Source organism: Propithecus coquereli, unplaced genomic scaffold, assembly GCF_000956105.1.
Source record: "Propithecus coquereli isolate 6110/MARCELLA unplaced genomic scaffold, Pcoq_1.0 Scaffold111, whole genome shotgun sequence".
Classification (NCBI taxonomy): domain Eukaryota; kingdom Metazoa; phylum Chordata; class Mammalia; order Primates; family Indriidae; genus Propithecus; species Propithecus coquereli.
The window spans coordinates 136958-160197 of NW_012135081.1; the positions used below are offsets into that span (position 1 = coordinate 136958).

General features: G+C 53.4%; 1 protein-coding gene across 4 annotated transcripts; it reads left to right on the forward strand.

Annotated features, from left to right (window-relative positions):
• Positions 1 to 9334: 9334 nt before the first annotated feature.
• On the forward strand, positions 9335 to 23110 carry CACNB3 (calcium channel, voltage-dependent, beta 3 subunit). 4 transcript variants are annotated; one of them, XM_012653314.1, is made up of 13 exons: positions 9335 to 9450; positions 17779 to 17901; positions 18142 to 18264; positions 18739 to 18854; positions 19145 to 19209; positions 19419 to 19438; positions 19634 to 19714; positions 19904 to 19962; positions 20129 to 20238; positions 20531 to 20682; positions 20923 to 21018; positions 21134 to 21283; positions 21721 to 23110. In XM_012653314.1, exons 1-13 carry the CDS (start codon positions 9445 to 9447, stop codon positions 22033 to 22035), a joined length of 1416 nt encoding a protein of 471 aa, XP_012508768.1. In that variant the 5' UTR covers positions 9335 to 9444; the 3' UTR covers positions 22036 to 23110. The 4 variants fall into 4 exon arrangements, with proteins under 4 accessions (XP_012508768.1, XP_012508759.1, XP_012508751.1 ...); XM_012653305.1 differs by lacking the exon at positions 9335 to 9450 and adding an exon at positions 10534 to 10683; XM_012653297.1 differs by lacking the exon at positions 9335 to 9450 and adding an exon at positions 13500 to 13992 and having other exon boundaries at positions 21721 to 23108.
• Positions 23111 to 23240: the final 130 nt, after the last annotated feature.

The following is a 23240-nucleotide window of genomic DNA, read 5'->3' on the forward strand; positions in this document are numbered from 1 at the left end:
TCACCTGTGTTGTAGTCTTACCAAAAATGTTTAACCTGAATCTATTCATGAGGAAACAAACTGAGGGACATTTCTAAGATGGCCTACACTCTTCAAAAATATCAATGCAGCCAAAACCAGTGGCTCATGCCTGTAATCCTAGCACTCTGGGAGGCTGAGGCAGGAGGATTGCTTGAACTCAGGAGTTCCAGACCAGCCTAAGCAAGAGCAAGACCCTGTCTCTACTAAAAATAGAAAAAAGTAGCCAGGTGTGGTAGTACAAGCCTGTAGTCCCAGCTACTCAGGAGGCTGAGACAGGAAGATCGCTTGAGCCCAGGAGTTTGAGGTTGCAGTGAGCTACAATGACACCACTGCACTCTACCCAGGTGACAGAGTGAGACGCAATCTTAAAAAAAAAAAAAATCAATGTTATGGAAGAAAAAAAAGCTGGGAAACTTTTTTTTTTTCAGGATATTATGGGGGTACAGATGTTTAGGTTACGTATGTTGCCCTTGCCCCCCTCCCCGACAAAGCTGGGAAACTTTAATGAGACTAGAGAGACATAACTAAACATAAGCCATGATGCTTTATCAGATCCCAGATTTTTTTTTAAAAACGCCATAAGGACATTATCGGGACAATCGGGGAGATTTAGATTAGATAATTATGTATTACTGTTCAATTTCCTGAGTGATAACTATCATGTGGTTATGTAGAAATGCCTCTGTCGTTGGTAATACATGATGAAGTATTTAGGAGCAAAGTTGATGTGAGCAACTAACTCTCACATGGTTCAGCAAAACACACATCTGCATAGAGATAAAGCAAACATGGGATAATGTTAACCGGTGACTCTAGGTGAAAAGTTATGTGTTCATTGTATTATTCTCACAACTTTTCTGTACGTTGAAAAATTTTTAAGATAAAAATTTAGGGAAATGGCAAGCCTTCAGAGTTTTTATGGCAGCAGGAAAGTGCTCCAAATGAGGAAAGCAACAAGGTATTGTGGTTCCCCTAAATTTCACAATTCCCATGGAGGTGGGGTTGAGGGTGCAACAGTGAATATCTACCTGATAGGCATTGTGAGTGCTAGGTGCCAGCAAAGCAGGGGCACTGAACAATATTTATTTGGAAATAATTTCATATTTGACATTTTCCCAAAAATATAAATTTGTCATGGAAATTGTCAGAATATTGTTAACCTACTTAAATTTTTTTTACGGTTGAATTAAATTGTTTTTCACTGCATGAGGATTATTGTAATTTTTTTTCATGCTTAGGGCACCTAAAAGTCTTAATGTGTCCCCGTACCCACACCAGGCAAGCAAGCTGGGAGCTGGGAGGCAGGGAAAGGAGAAGACTGGAAAATTGTCAAAAGCCCTTTGGAATTGGGTAGCAGTTATCTCGGAGGCAAGATACGCAAAGGACCCAAGTCTGGGAGTCCAGGGATAAAGCCAGCTGTAGTGAGAATGGAAACTTTATACTTTAGTCTACCCTTGGCTGTTTTCGAGTTCATGTATTTTCATTATTTATTTTCTTTTTGTGCTTCCTTAATATGAGGTAGTTTTTTGCTTGCTTGCTTAAAGTGAGCCTCTCTCAGCTATATTGAGAAGAAGCAAGACGAGAGGACTATGCCCACTTCGGGGCAGACCTTAAAGGGGAACAGAGAGCCTTCTGAGCTGTCCCCTTGGCTAAGTGTGTTTTGCAGAAAAGCCATTGCCCTCTATGCTCCTCCTATCTGCCCCCCACTCCTCCTGCTCTTTCCTTTCTCTGGGCTGACTGCCCCCCATTCTCCCATTCCCCTACATCCCCACCACCAGACCCATCACACACACCTTATTTCCTTCCCAGTGTGGTATAATGAACAGATCAGTCTGGGCTTTGATGTCAAAGAGACCTGGAGTCCAGCCAATTCGAATGTGACATGGGCAAAACTCAAAGCTTATTCTTCCTTTCAACAAATGTCCATTAATGCCTACTAGGTGGCAGGCACAACAATTATAGGTACTGGGGATACATACTACTTACAGAAGGCAGACAAGGTTCCTGCCCTCATGCAACTTACATTCTAGTTCAGGGAGGCAGATAATAAACAAGCAGACACATGAATAAGAAAATTATAGATCATGAAAAGTGTGTTGCAGAATGTGGCTACATACTACATGATTCCAACTATTAATAGAAGACATTCTGGAAAATGCAAAACTGTGGAGACAGTAAAAACATTAATGGTTGGCAGGAGTTGGGAGGAGGGATGGATGAATAGGAAGAGCACAGAGAATTTTTAGGACAAGGTGAAACTGTTGATACGGCAATGATACGGCAATGGTGGATACATGTCATCTAGCTGTCTGTCCAAACACAGAGAAGGTACAATACCAAGAGCAACCCCCAGTATAAACTGTAGCACTTGTGGTTCACTGGTAGAATTCTCACCTGCCTCGTGTGAACTGTGGGCTTTGGGTGACGATGATGTGTCAGCGTGCATTCATTTTAACAAATTTATCACTCTGCTGTAGGAGGCTGATGGTGGGGGAGGCTGTGCATGTGTGGGGGTAGGGGTGTATGGGAACTCTCTGTACTTTCTGCTCAATTTTGCTGTGAAGTTAATACTGCTCTAAAAAATAAAGTCTATTTTTTTAGAAGTGTGTTTCAGGAAATTAAAATGTGATAAGGGGCAACTGGAGGGACTTGCTTTAGGTAGGGCGAAAAAGGAAGCTCTCTCTGAGGCTTTCTCATCTATAGTATGGAAGTAAGGATATTTGCCTTCACAGGGTTGTTTCAAAGTTCAAGTTTTACACACACACACACACACACACACACACACACACATATATCCCTTTAAATATATATATATATACCTTTAAATAATTGCTATATCTCTTCCTATGGATAAAATATGGGAGATTACTATAATGCACTGGTAGGCAGCTCTGAAGAAGTGGCTTCCAGTGATCCCTGCCTCCTAGTACTCAGGCCCTTGTGTAAGCCGCACACTCAGAGCATGGGCTGGACCTAGTGACTGGCTTCTAAGAAATAAAATGCAGCAAAAGTGATGAGATGCCACTTTCAAAATTAGGTTACAAAAAGACTGATTTCTACTCTCTCTCTCCCCCTCCTTCGCGTGCGCTCTCTCTCAGACACAGACTGCCCTGCTGTGAGCAGCCCTGTGAAGACGTCCACTTGGAAGGAACTGATATATCCAGCCAAGAGCTAGCAAGGACCTAAGGTGGAGTCTCACAGGATACAGCTACCAGATGCAATGTGCGTGCAATGTATAGTTCTCAATTGGATACTGCTTGGAATATATCAGCTATAAAAGACATTTTGGGGCCAACTGGGGAGATTTGAATATTGACTAGGATTAGATAAAATTAGAATTAATGAAATGGAAAGGAGGAGACTGTTGATTAAAAAAAAGCAAATTCAAAACAGTATGTTCATTATGGATCTCATTTTGCTAAAAAAACAAAACATTCATTTGTATATGTGTGTGCTCATAAGAAAAGTTACAGCCTATCCTATAAACCAGCAATTCCATTTCTAGGTATACATCCAAGAGAAAAATGAGCTCATATGTCTGTCTACCACAAGACATATTCAAGAAGTTCATAGCAGGCCAGCTGTCATGGCTCACGCCTGTAATCCCAGCACTTTGAGAGGCCAAGGCAGGAGGATCACTTGAGCGCAGGAGTTTGAGGTTGCAGTGAGCTATGATGATGCCACTGCACTCTAGCCGGGGCAACATAGTGGCTCTGTCTGAAGAAACAAAAAAAGGAATATTCATAGCAATTTTATTCATTATAGACAAAATTGGAATCATCCTGAATGTTCCTCAACAGGAGAATGGATAAATACATTATGGTATATTCTAACAATAGAATACTACACAGCAATGAAAAATGCAACAAGGATGAATCTCAGAAATGTAATGCTGTGGGAAATAGGCCAGATACGAAGGCGTACACAATGTGCCCTCTCATTTATATGAAGTTCAAGGACAAGCAAATCTAATCTATGGAGATAAGGGCCTGAATAGCCCTTACCCTTGGGAGGCTGGATACTGACTGGGAAAGGGAATGGGGAAAACTTCTGGGGTGAGGATAATGTCCTAGATCTTTATTTGGGTGTGGTTACACAGATATAGATATATAGGTATAAATGCAAAAATTCACCTATTCAAATATTAAATTGTGTATTTAATATTTATGCACTTTATACAATTGAGTTATATGTCAATTTTTTAATGTTTTTATGGAAAAAAATTCAGAGAGATTACACCAAAAGTGTTAATAGTGTTCATCTCTAGGTGGTGAGACATATAATGTTTTGATTTGTTTTGTTGCTTATTTTCTACAATACATAGATACTGCTTCTATAATAATAAAAGGTTATTTTTAAAACTGCAGTCCAGGCCAGGCGCGGTGGCTCACGCCTGTAATCCTAGCTCTCTGGGAGGCCGAGGCGGGCGGATTGTTTGAGCTCGGGAGTTCGAAACCAGCCTGAGCAAGAGCGAGACCCCGTCTCTACTAAAAATAGAAAGAAATTAATTGGACAACTAAAAATATATAGAAAAAAATCAGCCGGGCATGGTGGCGCATGCCTATAGTCCCAGCTACTCGGGAGGCTGAGGCAGGAGGAGGATCGCTTGAGCCCAGGAGTTTGAGGTTGCTGTGAGCTAGGATGACGCCACGGCACTCTAGCCCAGGCAAGAGAGTGAGACGCTGTCTCAAAAAAAAACCAAAAAAAACTGCAGTCCAAATACTCAATAATATTATTCATGCTGCCTCTGGAAAGTCAAGAAATGTACTTACAGCATTATTCCTGAAGGAGAGAGGGGGTGTGGCCAGGCATAATACAAAGGAATGAAGTGGTAATTGCTGTGGCTTCCAGGTGTGGGGACTTTTTAGGGGACGTCTTGCAGTGCTGAGCACATGGAAGGTCAGAGTGGACCACGGTATCCAGCTGGTGGCTGTAATGGAAAGAACCCAGGAAGTAGAATCTGAAGATCTGGGTCTGAATCTATATCCAAGGGTTGACTAATTGCACCCTTTGGCAAATCATTTAATCTCAGAGTAGAAGGAACCTTAGAGGTCCTTCTGTGGGTTACTCACAGGGCAGGGGCTAAAACCCAGGTCACTGACTCCGTGCAGGTTCTTTCCACTACGTGCTGCTTCCCTGTTTATGGTATTCTTACCGCCAATAATAACTGCCTTTGATATGGCAAATTACATTTTATGAAACACAAATGTTGCTGTTGAATTCTCAGGGAACGTCTTGTTAAGCAAGCATTGTTCTTTCCCCTCTTTAAAGGTAAGAAACTGAGTTTCTGAGATAGTCAATGACTTACCCACAACAAGTAAATGGTAGAATTAACACTTGCTTTCTGGTCTTCAGACTCCAAATCTTCCATTCTTTCCAAGATGCCAGACAAAGGCTGTCTAGGATCCTGACACTTAACTGCATCTCTCCTTACACGGCACATGCAGGAACTTATTTGCAGGGAAGGGACAGAGGCCCCTACACAGAGAATCCCTGAATGACCAAATGCCCTTACTGGTGCTGACTTCCAATCAGTCAAAGAAGAACCCAGAAACCCAGACTGCTTCTGGCTCTGTGTTACCCAGAGGAATATGGGAATCCAGACTCCAGCCCTGTGAAACCACTCTAGTCAAGGGTCTCCCAGTCCCACTTCCCAGCCTTGTTCCAGCCAGGGTGGCTGCCAGCTCCCTCTGTCCTAAGACTACCCTCCTGATCTGTGACGACGGGCCACACTCTTTACCAGCTTCTCCCCAAGGCCCGAGGCCCACTTCTCCATCCCTCTCCAGTTCCTGCCTCTCCTTAATACCCCCCTTCCCAGGCCCCAGCACTCATCCCCCTCTCCGCAGTGAGAAGCAGAGTGAGAGGCAATGGTGGGCCCAAGGGGCAGCAGCTGTGAGCAGCTAGTGCTACACTCTCTTCAATAATTCATTCCCGGGGAGGCTGCAGGCACCATGCCCTCATTCTGAGCTGAAGATGGCTATCACAGCTCAGATCCTTAAACTGAGAAGGGAGGGGCAGAGGGCTAGTGGGAGCAGGTAGAAGGGTACCCAGCCTCCAGGCCAAACTCTGACACCTCTCTCCACAGTCTTTGTTAAAGAGGGGCTCTGATCTGGGCTGAGAGCAGGCATCTGCTGAGACAGAAGGGAGCCCATGAACTGCAGGGAGCCAGAGGGGCAGAAAGGAAGGACCCAAACATAGTGCCTCATCCCCACTCCCTCCAGCTGCACATGTCAGGGTCAGCCTCTTCCCCCAAGGCTCTGAGCCTTCTCCATGCCACCCTCGGCCTCTTGTCAGCAGCCCCACCCTCCTAAAGGATGCCCCAGTCCCCTCTTCCAGGTTTTTAGAAGCCCTGGCATATATCAGCTGCCCCCAGTTGGGGAACTCTTTCCCCAAACAGCTCCCACCAGTTGGGCCTGTGATCTGAGTCAAACATCCCAGCATCTCTTCCAGGGATCCCTACCCCCACCCCATCTCTTTTCAGCCCCAGCTTCCCTGGTTAACCTCTGATGTTTATAAATCTTGTAAATGCGTGGGAGTGGAGGAAGGACTTGAACTGACCTCTTGGGCTGTGCTGTGATTCAGAGTCTTAAAGTGTCAGGAGTTTGGCAAGAGCGGTTCTTTGCCTCTAGTGAAGGAGAGAAGGTGAAGTCCAGGCCAGCCCCTTCCCATCCTAGGGATCCTGCCACCAATACCCCTTCCTCCATCTGGGGCAGCCCTAGAGTTCCACTTGTGTCCCGGGCTCATTCCTCACTCCAATCCATTCTGTGGAATTGGAGTCATCTATCACACGCAATGAACCCAGAGGGGGAACTGGGATCTAAGACTAAAATAAACATATTATCAAGCACCTACTATGTGCCAGGCTAAGCCACACTCTGGGCAGCAAGAACATGAAGCCAAGCATCTCAGCCCTCTCACCTTCCCCTTCTTCCTGGGTGCCAGGAGGAATCCCCAATCCACAGAGCAATCACAATGTCCCCAGTCCCTCCAGAGGCCTGATGCAGGAAGGAGGGTGCAATATTGCTGGGCATTGTCAGCAAGAAACTCTCAGACATATATAGCAAATGCTGCGTCAGGGAATGGAGTTTGAAAGTGCCTTGAAGCATCAAATAACACCATGAGTCTAGAGGTGGAGCCCAGAAAAAGAAGACAGAGATTGCAGCAGGAGGGATTGAGGTTTAATGTCGGAGGAACTTCCCCCAGAGTAATATCTGGAGTTGGCAATTGGGGATTCCCTGTGGAAGCTTCTTCTGCAGAATTTTCTCAGAAGAGGAGGGGTAGGCACCTTTTTTTGGTCTGGATAGAAGAGATATAAAGGGATGGACATGGTGATCTCTGTCCTCATGATGCACGGATTTTCAAATGCCAGGGCCACTAAGCAGTCGTGTAGGTTATAGCTTGCTGAGGAGGCAAGTGGAGATTGAAATCCAGCCCTGGGTCGATAACCTCCTGGTGCAGAGCTGCGTCTCCACAAAGGCTTGCCAAAAGGGCTAGCAGAGGCCCTGCCAAATATCCCGAGTCCTGACAACCTGTGTGTCTAGGGGGTCAGAGGACAAGGTGAGAAGGGGAAAGGGATAAAGGCTGCCTGGGAACCCCTGAGAGCCTGAATGCTAGAGCCGAGAGTATGAGTGGGCCAAGCTAGGGCATGGCTTCCAGGAATGTATCCCTGCTAGAGGCCCCTCTTAGCAGGGTGCCCTGCTCAGAGCCAGAGATGGGGGACCTGAGAGAGCTCAAGTTGGGAGGAAGAGGGTGTGTGTCCTGGGAAGGTGCTAGAGAGGGATAATCCTGCCAGTCACCCACCTCATACGGAGGGGCCTGGGAGAGGGCAGTTCTGGGGACCTAGAGGCCAGGCTCCTGGCTCTAGCTCTGAGGTTCCTACCTCCTCTGCTTTGCAGGGTGAGAAGGGGTATGTGATCCAGTAGCTGGGGTGGAAATCAGGAAAAATGAGGGGCATGGAACTGCCCTTATGCATCTCTGATAGGCTCAGGGGAAAGTAATTGATATTTCTATTTTAAAGTAGGAGGTGGATGGCCGGCTTGGTGGCTCAAGCCAATAATACTTGTATGAGCCACCGAGGTAGGAAGTGGGAGGCTGAGGCAGGAGGATCGCTTGAGGTCAGGAGTTCAAGACCAGCCTGAGCAAGAGTGAGACCCCCGTCTCTACTAAAAATAGAAAAAATTAGCCGGGCATGGTGGTGCATGCCTGTAGTCGCAGCTACTTGGGAGGCTGAGGCAGAAGGATCACTTGAACCCAGGAGTCTGAGGTTGCAGTGAGCTAGGCTGATGCCCGGGCACTCAAGCCCAGGCGACAGAGCAAGATTCTATCTCAATAAATAAATAAATAAATAAAGTAGGCGGTGGAGAGATGGTTTCTAGGCTATAGGTTCAGACAGAGAGAGTGGAAGGAGGGAAGGAAAGAAGGAGGGGGAAGCCAGGGACAATTGCTTCCCTGGGCTGGCATTCCCTCCCCTGCCGACCTTCTCCTATGGAAACTTAAGCTGCCCCAAGGCCCAGAGGAGCTAGTCCATTAGCCATGGTCAGCAGGGGGGTAGGTAGGAAGGGGGGGCTCTCTCCCTTTTCAGGTCTTATTGCCAAATGAAAGGCAATGCTTTGCTCCCTCTATTAGAGCCAAAAACCAAAAACAAAACAAAAAACCTCCACACACATTTTTCTCACACACACACACACACACACACACACACACACACACAACCTCTTTCTCTCTTCTGAATGGTTGGAGCTGAGTAACCTGGGGTGGGGGGGAGCGGTAGGGACTAGACCACAGAGGGAGGAGAGGAGGTGCCTTCCCAAAGCATTTTCCAGGTGAAACCCAGCCTAAGGAGGACCTGGGGGTGGAGAGAGGAGAATTCATTCTCCTCCAACTTAGCTCCCTTTGAAATGGGGGCAAGTGGAGGGTCAGCTGAGCTGAGAGGGAGGGACAGTCTCCTGAGATCCCCAGGGGATGTAAGGATTGAGGGGAGGGGTCCCAGGAACGTCCAAGGAAAGTGGGTTAAAAGAAAGGCCTCCATCTGAAAGAGGAGAGTTCTAATTGGCTCTGGGGGGAAGTTGGGGACCAGGGTCATTTCGTCTCAGGGTGTCTATTTCCATGAGGGGGTCCGTCGTTTCCTGTCCCTAGCCGCTGTCTTTGGTCTGGAGAAGGGTCCAGACTGGAGGTGTTGGGGGATGTGGAGCGACCAATGAGACGTTGGTCCGCTCAGGAGGGTGCAGGGAGAGAGGCAGCTGGGACTACACCCCCACTCCCCCCTTCCCCCGCCAGAACTTGGGCTTGTCCTGTTTGACGTGCCCGCAGAAGGGGGCGGGAGGGGGTACTGACCCGAGGAGCGGTCCCACGACTCCGTACTCCCTGCTGCCCAGTTCCGGCCGGGACGCTGCCCGGCTTAGCGGGTCGCCCCTCGAGACCAGGATGGAGGTAGGAACGGTCTAGGGTTCAGGAGGACTCAGGTGCCTCAAAGGAACCCCATGGGGCTGAGGATAAATAGAGTACAGCCTGGGGTCCCCTACTGGGGATCTGGACATGGGACTGCAGTTCCCGGGGAAAAGAGACGGAGAGGGGTTCGTCCTAGGCTTGGGCGGGGTCTGGATCCGGGCTGCACCCCCTTTGCTCCTGCCTCGGCAGCGCCTCCTGCTGGCAGGGTCGGACCCTTGTGGCCCAGGGACTGGACCCCAGGCGGGTGCCGCCACCTGGAGGGCGTGTGCGGCCACCGGGCCAGCGAGGCCAGGGGGCGCTGCAGCCGATGGGGAAGGAGCCGCCTTGCTTCTCCTCGCCCTTCCCCTTCGCGGGGCTGAGACCTGCGGCGCCAAAGCCTGGGAGAGTGGGGTGACGGTAAAGACTCCCCAGCGCGGGCCGCGTTGGGGCTGGGCTCTCTCCAAATGGATCCCGCATGAGTCCAGGGTCTGGGCCTGGGAGGGGTGGATGGACGTGGCTTTCCCAGAACCCAGATGAGGGGGCGCCTGGACGCTTGGCTAAGTCAACCAAACACGAGCATTCTTCCTTTTCTGTCCCTTCCTCTGCTGAGGTCGGGGTCGAAGCCGCCGCCAGGGCCGCGGCGCCTTTCCTCCTCGGGCGCCAGAAGACGGGCGCCGGGCGCGCAGAGCAGGGCCGGGAGGGAGCAGAACCGTCCACCCGGAGGTCAGGTGCTGGGGCAGGCTTTGAGCTATTCCCGCCCTTCTGCCTGCGGCGGAGGGAGCTTCCGAGTCCCTACCTTTTCTGGGGAAGAGGCTGAAGCAGCAGCGGAGGGGTAGGGGAGTACGGGGGAGGGAGGGTGAGAGATGGGAATTGGAAGGACAGTGGGAGGCACACATAAAAAGAGAACAGGGATCGCACAGAGGAGAGGCGAAAGTGGAGAAAGGCTGCACTGAAAGGCGAAGGGAGAGCGAGAGAGACTGACAGAGGCGGGGAGAAAGGAAGGGAGAGGGAGGGAGGGTGGAGGAAAGGAGGAGGGAACCAGGGGAGAGGGAAGGGAGCTGGCGGCAGAGCCGGGCGGGCGTGGGGCGAGGCCAGGCGTGCAGGCGGGAGCCAGTGTGCAGAGCAGCGGCCGGGTCCTGCTCCCGCCTCGGAGCCCCTGGCCCGGGGGAGGGGGAGAGGCCGCTAGCCCGGTCTATGTCTTTTTCTGACTCCAGTGCAACCTTCCTGCTGAACGAGGTAACCGCGGGGGTGGGGAGGTGGGGGGCTCCCCAGTGGGTTGGGAGGAGAGCCCGCTCCGAGCTAGGAAGAGGGTCCGTATTTGGGGGAGACTGCAGCGAAGGGGAGAGAGGGAAACCAGAGGAACCGGGTAAGAGAGAAGGGAGCGGCCAGAGCTGGCAGCTTCCAAGTATTGGGACTGGGATGGGAGGGGAGGACTGACTGGGGAGCCAGAAAAGGGGCTAGATGAGGAGGGCTCTGCCAAGCTTCTCCGGCTCCCGTCCCTGAATTCCCTGGGGATAGCCTAGCAGCTAGAATGCTAGGGGCCTCCACCTGGTCCAGACCTTAAAGACTGCTGAGGGGAGAAAAGGAGGCTTTAAGACTTCCCAGAAGTCCTAGCTCCTGCCTCAGTTTCCCCATTCAATGCCCAGGGATTCGGATCTGCCCAGCTTCCTGGTGCACTTAGAGGAAAGGCTAGAATGTATTCAGGAGGCTCCCAAGAACTCCAACTCCTAAACCTGATTATTCAGGCTTTTCCTCTTATGTCTTGCTTCCATGATTTGGGTACCTGCCAGCTGCCTGTCTAACAACTCTCTCCTAGAAAGAATCAGCAGGAGGAGTCCTCTCCTCTAATCCTTTCTTGCCCTCAGCTCTCTCCCTTTGTGCTAAGCCATGGAAAGGAAAAGAGGTTGGGACCACATGGACACTGACAGGCACATGTCTTGTAACAGGACAGGAAGTCGCTAGGTTGGCATGAGAACTAGGGTGGATGGGTGTGGGTAAAGTGAGAATGGAAAGGGGCATTGGGGGATAAGGGGGAGAGGAAGGGAGGCTCAGAAGTTCCAGCGAGGCCCTGGGGAGAGGCCCAGGTATGAGGAACTTGAACCCATCTCCTGGGGGTGGTTGGCATGGCTACTCATGCCTCAGGAGCAGACTTATTCACCATTGTCCCAGGTGGGAAGAGGACAACAAGGTGTGTGAGGAAGGAGTGCTGCTGATGGCAGATCCAGTATCACCTGCAATCCCCAGGACCCACTGTGGGTGGGGAGAGTCCCAAAAGGAGAGGCCAGGAGGGTAGATTCAGGGATGGGGAGAGAAGCAGCTGCCTCAGTAGCTGCTTTCTTCATTAGAACCATCTCCCAAAAGAGTACCTTGAGGGTCTTATTCTTTCACCCCTCTCCAGCCCTCTGGAAGACAGAAGGAATTGAAGAGACAGAATAAAAAAGGAGACAGAGGAATACTGAGGAACTGGGAGGGGGTACAAAAGTGAGAAGACAGTGTCTGGTAGCTGCCAGTATAGAAGAACCCAATATATAATCAATCCCCAAATGGTGCTGGACTCAGGAGAAGGAACTGTGAAAGCTGACTGCCACCCCCAGTAGTGACTGGTCCCCTCAGACATAGGGGCTCCAACAAAGTTGTTCTTAAATCCAACACGAGGAAGATGAGGAGCTGGGCTGTGCTGAGCTACCCAGAGGGGTAAACAGAAGAAAGACAGTCTTAAGATGAGGCCCCTTGTCTATTTTCTTCTTGCCAAGGGAACACAAACAAGTGACACGGGGCGGGAAGCCACTTGGTTTGGGTGATCTCTCTCCCATGCACAGTGCCTTCTACCATAAATCTCATTAAACCATATCAGAGTTTTGGGGTTCTGATTCTCCTCTATCCCAGGAAGGTAAAGGGATAAGCAAACTGCTGAACTCACCCTCCTGGTGTGAGAAACTGGAAATGGAAAAGGACTGAGCTCAGGGACAAGAGCGGAGACACCAGGAGGCCTCCAAGTACACCCTATTTAATCTCACATTCCCTCTAGGGCCCCAGGTAGGCAGTCAAAATTCAAAGGAATAATTTTGCTCTTTGCTCGGGAGATGAGAAAAGGAGGGAGCTCAAATGGGTGGATCTTTGGGGAAGTTTCCTCAACATGAGGGCTTCTGCTCCGTCTCTTACCTCAAATCTCAGTGTGCCTTTGAAGGAGACTGAGTGAGGCAGAGTGGAACCACGGCTAAAACAAGGATACTGCCCCTGCCCCCGTCCTTCTGACTGGGGGGCAGGAGTGGGGAATCTGGCCTTACACTAGTGACTCTGAGGAGACTTGCCCTTTCCCCCTCCCAATCTCAGTGTAGCCAGGATCCCACCTTCTGTCCCACCCCATCTATCCCAACCCCCGGCCCCCACCCTATGGTTTCTTTCCCCCTCCCTTTAGGCTCACCACAACAGCCCCTTTCTGCCCCCGTTCCCATGGATGCTTTGGCAACGTCTGGCAATACTTGGCGGGGAAGTGAGGAAGGGAACCCCCAACCTGGCGGGGCTAGGAAGAAATCTGCCCACGCAACAGGTGTGGGGAGGCCTATCCAGCTCACCGAAACTTCCCCTTCTCAAGGGTTGGGCAACACCGTTCTTTGCTGCAACGTCCCAGTGCTGAGCGGGGCGGGCACCTGTTGGGGCAGAAGCTGCCTTCACGGTATCGGCCTGGGGTCTCCAAACCCATTCCTCCCCAGTACCATGACGAGGTTTGTTTTTGGAGTCTCCTGGACCCAAGGGCCCAGACACGCCGCGCTCTCACCTGGGACCCCTTCCGCGTCGGCCGCCCGTCCCCCGCCCCCGCCTCTTCTGTCTCCCTCAGTCTCCCCATTTTCCTGTCTTCCCCCTGCCTCCCTCTGCCTCTCTCTCCCTGCGCCCTCTCCTTCCTCCGCTCGGGTCGCGTCTCCCTCCGGGTCCCCGCACCCCCTCCGCTCCCCTCCTCCGCCACAGCCCTTTGTTTCCCGGCGGAGTAGTTCCTGGGTTGCGGAGCGTCTCTGTCTCCGCATCTCTCCTCGCTCCGCCTCCTCCCTGCCTGGATCCGCCCCGCCCGCAGCCTCTCCGCCCCTTCCTCCCCGCCGCCCCTGCCCCATAGGTGCTCCAGCACCCACCTTCTACCCAGCTCGGGTCTGCTACCCTCTCCCGGCCCAGTCCTGGGCTCCCCCGGCGGCCCGCGCCCCCGCCTTCTCCGGGGAGGGGGGCAGGTGGGCGGGCACTATTGTTGTAGGAGCCGGCGCCAGATTCCTCAGCCGCGCTCGGGGTGGGACCGGCGGGGTTCGGGGGGTGGGGTGGGGGGAGCGGTGATTTGAGCTCGGAGCAGCTGGTCTTCGCGGCTCGCTCCCTCCTTCGCGCTCCCTCGCTCTCCGCCGCCGCCCGCAGGGCTGCGGGGCTCGGTGGCATCTCCGGGCGCGGCCCGCTCTCCTCGCCCCTGCCTCCCGGCCGCTCCCGCCCCCGGCGCCGCTCGCTTCCCCCCACCCGGACTCCCCCATGTATGACGACTCCTACGTGCCCGGGTTTGAGGACTCGGAGGCGGTGAGTGCTCACGGTGCGGGTGGGGGCGGGGAAGTTGGGGTGACATCTCCTCTCCCTTCAACCCTTCCCCCAGTTCAGGACTTTGAAAAACGCTTCGGTGGCGGGGCAGGGCGTGTAGGGGGGCGCTCTAGGAACGTGGGGAGATGGATTTTCGTGCCAGCGGCTCCCCAGTGCCCCACACCTAGATCAGGGGCATTGGGTGTGTGTACAGAGGGGACAGTGTAGGGGAAGGGCTCAAGCAGGTGGCTCCAAAGCCCAGGACAGAGGGGGCAGAGGGAGAAAGGCTGGAGGTTAAGGGCACGGAGGCTTTAGAGAGGGAACACTCAGCGTCTGGAGTTCTAGGTTCTGGATTTATGGAGTCTGAACACAAGAGCTAAGAGAGAAGCTTGGGCTCTTGGGGAGGGGGACATTCCAGACCTCCTGTGCCTCAAGCAAATGACAAATTAGGGAGCTGGGAGAACATCAGAGAGCTGAGCTAGGTATCAGCCTCTTCAGACAGAGGGATCATAAAACTTGAGAAGCCCCATTATTCCCTTCTGCCCTCCATCTCTGCATCGCCTTATCTCTTCAGCCTTCCTCCGGCCCAGTCTCTCCCAGACTGAGGTCTGGGCACCCAGCACATGGGTGGGCCAGCTGACTGAGCCTCAGCCATTCCACAGCCCCTGCCGAGGCTTCCTCTGAGCAGCATCCTGGCTCCTGCTCAGCATGCAGGGCCTGGAGGTGAGGCCAGAGGAGCTGAGGGCCTGGGGATGGAGAGGAAGCTCTTTGCTCAGAGAACCAGGCAACCAATAAATATTTAATTCTCCTCTTTGCTTTTATCTCCTGACCCACTGAGACAAATCAGCTCATTAGGCAGTGATTCCCGGAGCTCAGAGAGCAGGGAGAGTGCCTGGAAAGATGGGGCAAGAATGGGGAGCAGCTTCTCAGCCCCTTGGAGCTGCCAACCTTCCCTCAAACATTCTGCAAGAAGGTCATCTTCGGAGAGGACCGCTAGATAGATGGCTTGGAAGGGGCCCCAGATAGGTGGGAGGGTAGAGCACCTCTGGGTCTGAAAGGGGAATATGTTCAAGTTTTCTCCCTGCTCTTGCTGCCAGGCCCAGGATGGGTGAGTGCTAGCGCTCGGGACAGGCAGCTGTCAGTCCTTTTCTGGGCCTGGGCTCCCTCTGCGCCCAATTCTCCATGGGGCCTCTGAGGCTAATTACATTGCAGCTAGAGCAGATGATTTTCAAGGCTCTAGTGGACACCTCTTTCTGACAGTTGAAGGGACAGCTGGCATAGCCCAGGGTGCCAAGGTGAGCTTGAGAACAAACCTCTCTGTGGGGCTGGAGGGCCCTAGGAGGTCCTTCCCATCCCTAGTGAGAAGGCAAGTACTGTTGCAAGGAGAAGACTGACCTGTGGATGGTGCTGGAGGGCAGCCTGCTGACCCATTGCTCCCTCCCATCCCTCTCTGGCTCCTGGATCACCCTCCCCCCATTTCCCTTTCTCTTGCCTGGCTCCTTGCTCTCCCTGAGGCCCCCTCTGAAGCAGTAGGAGGGAGATCAGGCTCTAAATAAATCCACCCGGCTCATCTCCCTCCTCTCCTTCCCCCGTGCCAGGCAAGAGAGGAGCTGCAGCCTGCCCACACAACTCACCAGGCAAGGGGGGCACCACCAGGGCACTGTGCCAACTTCTGGCTGCTCCAAAGTTCTGAGACTATGGCTATGTTAGCATAGCAGGGGGTGGGAAAGGTGAGACCCCAGAATATGCTTGACAGGGCAACCTTGGCCTCCCCAAGTAATACCAGAGCATAAGGGATGGGTGAGCTCTGAGAACTTGGGAGTAATGGAGAGGGGCTTCCATTCTAAGCACAATTCATTAAATATTTAGGAAGAGATCCTATCATTCCCATCCTAGGGTGGGAGGCCAGGTAGCACAGATGCCCCAGGCAGAGACGTTAAGATTACTAAATTAGACTGAGCCCCTGAAGAGCAGGGAGTAAGGATCAGACTCGCCTCCCAACAGAGTGCTGGGCATCTGGGAGGTATCTGTACCAGAGTGAGTGGTCGTCCTGCCTTGCCTCCTGCCTCCCAGCCTGTTGGCCCCTATCTACTTCCGACAGCAATATCCCACAGAGGTATCTCTTGTGTCCTAAGACCCCTGGGGAGGTCCTTCACCCCATGCAGAGGTTGTTTCTGGGGCTCAGCCTCTCTTTATCCCGCTGCCAAGCCAGCCTTATTTTGTTCTCAGGAGAGATGGGGAACAGCAGGCAGGCTCTACTGTTCTGTAAAATAAAAGGCCTTTCCCCTCATGTTGTCTTCGTGCCATTGGTCTACCATGGACACTGTCTAGCTTGGGCTCTAGGGCCAAGGCAGGGGTGGGGCAGAGGGTGGGGTGGACAGCAGGTGTGCGATTTTTGCCTTCTCCTCTGACATTCTGGCCTCTGCTGCCTTCTGTAGGTGGTCAGGCACAGTGGGCTTGAGGGGCAAACTGTTCCTCAGCCTGAGGCCATTCTAAATCCCCTTCCCCTGCACACACACACACTGTCTCTTTCTCTCTCTCTCTCTCTCTCCTACACACTCCTGTGTGAACCCCTTATCTAGGCTTGTACCTTCTCCCTGCCACTGGCATCTCAAAGTTGAGGGAAGCATTACTTCAGGCTTCTGTCTAGAAAAAGGGGAAACTGAGGCAGAAAACAAAAGATTCCCTTTTCCCTAGACTGAAGGGAAAACCCAGACATCCTAACTTCCAGCCTCTTGTTTCAAAGTCCAGCTTCCCTCACTCATTTGTGCATCTCCCTCACGGCCTTGAAGGTGAGCTCTGCCACCCTCCAAATGCACCGTTGTTGCCTAAAGACCCTTCCTAGGGGCAGGACTCAGAGACTCTCCTTGCTCACATTACCAAAGACCCCTTCCTCACATCCCCAGGGTCTGCTCCTCGCTGGGTTGCCTGGCACCAGCATGGCCTTCCTCCAGGGCCTGATATCCCCTGGGGCCTGGGAAAGGGGTGGGGAGATGTAGGCCAAGTGGTGGGCGTGGCCCAGTGTCACCAGTGCCCAGGGAGATAGCTTTGTGTTGCTCTCTCAGTCTGTCTTGTTTGCTGCCCTCACCTGGCAGTTTGCCCCAGCAGGTGTGGAAGCAAAGAAAGTGGGGGGTGGGGAGCGTAAAGGGGAGGTAACTTCCAGGAGTTGGCAGCTCTGCACCCTCCTCTTCACCTTGGATGGGTAGGGACTCACCATTTGGGAGCCTTCCAAGCCCGCTGGAGCAGGGAAGGTGGGATCCAAGGGGGCAGATGGCTAGATCCTGACGCTCAGGACCAGTGCTGTGCCAACCAACGTCTCTTGACTATTGCCGACTGGCTGTGCTCCTGCCAGGCATCTTAAAGGGATAATGTCCAGGCTGCTTTTTTAGGCTGGTGTGAACAAGAGGGCTGGGTCTCCTGGATTAAGAATCATCTCTAACATATCATCTTCAGTACACCTCCCTTCCCTCTGCCTCAGAGGACATGGTAGAGGGGAGAAAAGGGAGGAAAGAGAAGTGAAGGCTCTATTCAAAACTGCAATATTAATAGGCTTGGGGGAGGAGGGGCCCAGATCTTTGCACATACGGATTGGGCCAACTTTCCTGCAGCCTCAGAGGCACTGGGCCCTTCTCAGGGGATAAGAGGGACCATAGGGATCCACCCAGCCACCCCCTAGGAGACGGAGAGGCCAGGGGTAGTAGAGGCACGACTCTGAGGCTAGGAGGGAGGGTGTCTCTACGATATCTGTCATGCCTGAGCCTGAGGGTCACAGCCTCTCTCCCATCCCAGGGTTCAGCCGACTCCTACACCAGCCGCCCATCTCTGGACTCAGACGTCTCCCTGGAGGAGGACCGGGAGAGTGCCCGGCGCGAAGTGGAGAGCCAGGCTCAGCAGCAGCTTGAAAGGGCCAAGGTATAGCTTCTGGGCATGGGGCAAGACAGGAGGCCAGACTGTGTGGAAACCTACATTTGATCCTAAGTACCAAGAGGCCATCAGGCAGGATGTGCTTGAGTGTGAAAGAGCGTGCGTGTGACGGGCAGTGGCAATGGCCGACCCAAGCTCCTCCACTGGGGGCAGAGGCTGATGGGGCACTGAAGCTGGAAGGAGTGCTCTGAGGCTCCTCTCATTTGCACTGATGGCCAAATTCTGCAGCACAAACCTGTGGCATTTGCGGTGAGGACCAATGTCAGCTACTGTGGCGTACTGGATGAGGAGTGCCCAGTCCAGGGCTCTGGAGTCAACTTTGAGGCCAAAGATTTTCTGCACATTAAAGAGGTGATCGACCCCTCTTCTCCCAGAAGCCTCTACCTCCTAATTTCCTTGCTTCTGCCCCAGATCCCAATGCCTCTTACTTCAGTCCTCAGTCTGTAAATAAGAAGTCCTCAAACTCCTCAAATCTTATCCTTAACACACACCTGTACACCCCTCATGTCTAAGACCTGATCCCCAGGGTCTCCATCCCTGCAAGACCTGGCTTGGGCCTCAGTCTCCTTATCTGTAAAGCAAGCAGTCGGATTAGCTGCCTCTGAGGTCCCCTGTGACTGCAGTGCTGCCTTACTCTGACATCCTGGGTGGCTGAGACCTGGCTGCTCTTCCCTCTGGCACCTTCTCCTGTCCACTGTCCCTTGTGCTGCCCTCCTCCTCCTCAGACCAGCTCACTGAACACCTCCTTGGCTCCTTCACATTGGAGAGCCAGGACTGGGGCACCGCAGCTCCTCTCACCACCTCTTCCTGCTCCACCACCCCCAGAAATACAGCAATGACTGGTGGATCGGGCGGCTAGTGAAAGAGGGTGGGGACATCGCCTTCATCCCCAGCCCCCAGCGCCTGGAGAGCATCCGGCTGAAACAGGAGCAGAAGGCCAGGTGAGGGCAGTAAACACAGCCCCCAGAACATGTGCACTTTACCCACAGTACACGTCACCACACGCACGTGCACGCACATACACACACATTCCCCTCATTACACTCACATGCCCAGCTCTACGCATTTATACCACACAAATATACGAGCACACGTGCACAAATGCGCATACCGCAGTACACTTCTCTAGTTAGATAAAGTGTATGGAAATTTGTACAGCTACTAACTAATGCACAGGACATACACATACAGAGACACATTCTCTCTCTCTGACCTCCCGTTCTTCTCTCAGGAGATCTGGGAACCCTTCCAGCCTGAGTGACATTGGCAACCGACGCTCCCCTCCTCCATCTCTAGGTAGCCTCCCCCCAACCCACCCATCTTGGGTAGGTGGGTAACTAGGGAAAGGGGGGAACCCTACCCAGGTGAACTGAGTGGGAAGGGGCTGGCGAGGGATCAAAAGGGGTGGGAGAAGCCCAGTGTCTGCCCTGGGGAAGGGGATCCAACAGCCCCAGGGACATTTCCCCCGTCACCAACGTTAATCTTTTATTTCCTTTTCCAAAAAGCCAAGCAGAAGCAAAAGCAGGTGAGTCAAGGAAGGAACCTGGGCTGGGGGGCTCATGGCTTATGGCTCTGGGGACACTTTTCTGGGCAGTCATTTTTAGAGGTGCAGAACAGAGAGGGGAGGGAGCCTGGAACTTCTGAAGCTGTCCCCACACCAACCGGGCATAAGGCAGGCACCAGGGCTATGGTTTTGTCTGACCTTATGTCCATTCTGCAGGCAGAACACGTTCCCCCGTACGACGTGGTGCCCTCCATGCGGCCTGTAGTGCTGGTGGGACCCTCTCTGAAAGGTTATGAGGTGAGAGGAGATCCCTGACCCCAAAGAGTCACCTCTACCAAGCCTGCCACAGGAAGGCCCCAGGGACAGTGGAAAGGAGTGTTCTCCCTCGAGGGTCTGTGTGTGGAGGGGGTGGACTCTGGAGCCATGCATGGGGATACCGCCCCTCTCCAAAAGGGCACTCCGTCAGTTCCATGCTCTCCCCCTTAGGTCACAGACATGATGCAGAAGGCTCTCTTCGACTTCCTCAAACATAGGTTTGATGGCAGGTAAGCTGCCCTGGCCTGGGGTGGCCCGAGAACCGAGGAGAAGATCATGGCCTACTTTCAGATGCCTGTAGCGAGTCTTCCCTAAAGGGAGAGCTAGCGGGAGCTGGGAAGGAGAGCCCTAGGCTTTAGGTGTGGCAGCGAGCTGGGATTCTCCACCCCACCCCAGGATCTCCATCACCCGAGTCACAGCTGACCTCTCACTGGCAAAGCGATCTGTTCTCAACAATCCTGGCAAGAGGACCATCATTGAGCGTTCCTCTGCCCGCTCCAGCATTGGTGAGACGTCCCCATCTCCTGCTTTTCTGCCCACTTGAGTGCTTGTGAGAACCTTCCCCCTCCTTTTTCTCGTCCCCAGCTCCTTGTCTTTCTGCCCAACTCTCTACCTGCCCCAGGATCTGCAAGAAACCACCGCATTCTCCTCAATTCTCCATTCCTCTGCCTGCCCTGGCCTTGATGAATACCCTTTCCCTCCAATTCCTTCCCATCCACCATGTGGGAGCCCTCAAAGCCCTGCTGGAGTGAGCAGTGGGCAGAGCCCTGGTGAGCTCTGTGCTCCCTCCCTCCATAGCTGAAGTACAGAGTGAGATCGAGCGCATATTTGAGCTGGCCAAATCCCTGCAGCTAGTAGTGTTGGATGCTGACACCATCAACCACCCAGCACAGCTGGCCAAGACCTCTCTGGCCCCCATCATCGTCTTTGTCAAAGTGTCCTCACCAAAGGTAAGTCAGCCAGGGTCATGGTGGCCCACAGGGCTGCCCCCTAGAATGTGGCATGACTCTGCTTGGTTCCTGCCTGGGGCACTGAGTTCCCTTTTCCTGCTTCCCTTAACACCATTCTGAGTCATCCTTCCCTGCAACTGATGCCATGTCACCAGTGGGGAACATGCCCAGTTCTTTCCAAGCCCAGCTCTGCCCAGGGCCCTGAGAGACTCCAGGCCTAGCTCTGCCCTTCCCCATCAGGTACTCCAGCGTCTCATCCGCTCCCGGGGGAAGTCACAGATGAAGCACCTGACTGTACAGATGATGGCGTATGATAAGCTGGTTCAGTGCCCGCCGGTGAGTGCCTGGGTCTTCCTGTGCCCACTCCTCCAGGGTTGTGGGAGTGATAGAGATGGGGGGGCGGGCTGCTGCTGAGAGGAACCAACATTCCCCCTTCACCCTCCCTCCCCAGGAGTCATTTGATGTGATTCTGGATGAGAACCAGTTGGAGGATGCCTGTGAGCACCTGGCTGAGTACCTAGAGGTTTACTGGAGGGCCACCCACCACCCAGCCCCCGGCCCTGGACTTCTGGGCCCTCCCAGTGCCATCCCTGGACTCCAGGTAACCATTTCCAGTGGGCACAGATGCTCAAGCTAAGCCAGCCAAAGCACTGCCCCCCCGCCCAGATCATCCCTGGCCTGCAGTTCGGAAGGCCAAAGGATGGTGGAGCTCAGCTGTGCTGTACAGAGCTAGTGCAGATGGGCAAAGGAACTTCCCAATGACAGAGACAGGCTGTCAAAGATTAGCTTTCTAGCGGTCAAGAGAAACACAATCTCCAAACCCTTCTCCCAGTTTGCCTTGAAGGCACAACCTGAATTTTGTGGGAGTCAAAGCTCCAATTTTCTTTGTCTGAAGAGGAAGAATGCTCCAGCGTGTTTCCTCCTTGCACTATTTCCTGTACTGGGGAACTGCAAGCCTGGGGGGAGGAATCCCTCACCCAACCAGAGGCCAAGGTGAGGTCTGTGCTGCCTCACTGAGAGCTGTCGTGTGGCCCCCAGAACCAGCAGTTGCTGGGAGAGCGTGGTGAGGAGCACTCACCCCTCGAGCGGGACAGCTTGATGCCCTCGGATGAGGCCAGCGAGAGCTCCCGCCAAGCCTGGACAGGGTCTTCACAGCGTAGCTCCCGCCACCTGGAGGAGGACTATGCAGATGCCTACCAGGACCTGTACCAGCCCCACCGCCAGCACACCTCGGGGCTGCCCAGCGCTAACGGGCACGACCCCCAAGACCGGCTCCTAGCCCAGGACTCGGAGCACAACCACAATGACCGGAACTGGCAACGCAACCGGCCTTGGCCCAAGGATAGCTACTGACAGCCTCCTGCTACCCTACCCTGGCAGGCACAGGCACAGCTGGCTGGGGGACCCACTCCAGGCAGGGTGGAGTTAGACTGGCATTAGGCTGGCACTAGGCTCAGCCCCCATGACCCTGTGCCCAGCCCCAGCTTCAGGGCTGCCTGTGGTCCCAAGGTTCTGGGAGAAGCAGGGGGCCCCTCACCTCCTGGGCAGTGACCCCCCCTTTAGGCTCCCATTCCAGGTACTAGCTGTGTGTTCTGCACCCCTGGCACCTTCCTCCTCCTGCACAAGAAGCTGCCGCACTGGGCAGTGCCCTCAGGCCAGGATCCCCTTAGCAGGGGCCTTCCCACCAGACTCAGGGAAGGGATGCCCCCTCAAAGTAACAAGAGGGTAGGGGTATGGGCAGCATGGCATGAGGAAGAATAAGGTCCGAGCAGGCACAAGTACTAAGAGTCAAGGGACTCAGGGATTGTGGATTTGGGATCCAAGGGCCTCCACTCACCTCACTGCCACACATTAGGAATGAGACAATCAGAGCCCACCAGGGTGGCATGCCCATCCATTAGCTGGGGTGGGGCATCCACGTACAAGACCAGAGCAGCAGGCTGGCTGGGCTGGGGCCAGAGAACAATCTCAAAGCTCTTAGAGGACAGGGCTCTCCTCACCCTGCCAGGGAGCTTCTTAACATCTGATGGGACCAGGGACCAGAAGCATGGTCAAGCCAAATGGCAGACGGGAGCCAACCCAGATTGGGGGTTTGGGGAAGGAGGGCGGCATGTATAGCAGAGAACTTGTGGAACGGCTTTGGGGGCCTCCTTGCCTTTCTTATTCTTTTGCCCTTGCATCCTGTCATTTCTGTTCTTGTCCCTCATGCCTCCTGGGAGATATAGGCTCCAGACTTTGTTCCCTGACTCACAGCTACTGCTTGTTAGGTTAGGGTTAGATGGGGAGAGATAGGACACAATGGACAGCCCCTAAAGGCCCTGTCTACCCAGCTACTCTTGCCTTATGGCTCTAGTGTGTGACCTACAGAGCATGCTCCACAAGACCCTGCCTCACCTGTCGTCACTAATAAAACACCATTCACAGTCCCTCAGTCTCCTGTTCTGTGTCTGTGGCCCAAGTCTGGAGAAAGTAAAGAAGTATTCTGGCCCCTTCTCCCTCCCAAGACCCACGGAGTGGGAAGGGGAAAGGGCAGAGCTGGGGGAGGCACTGTACTCGCA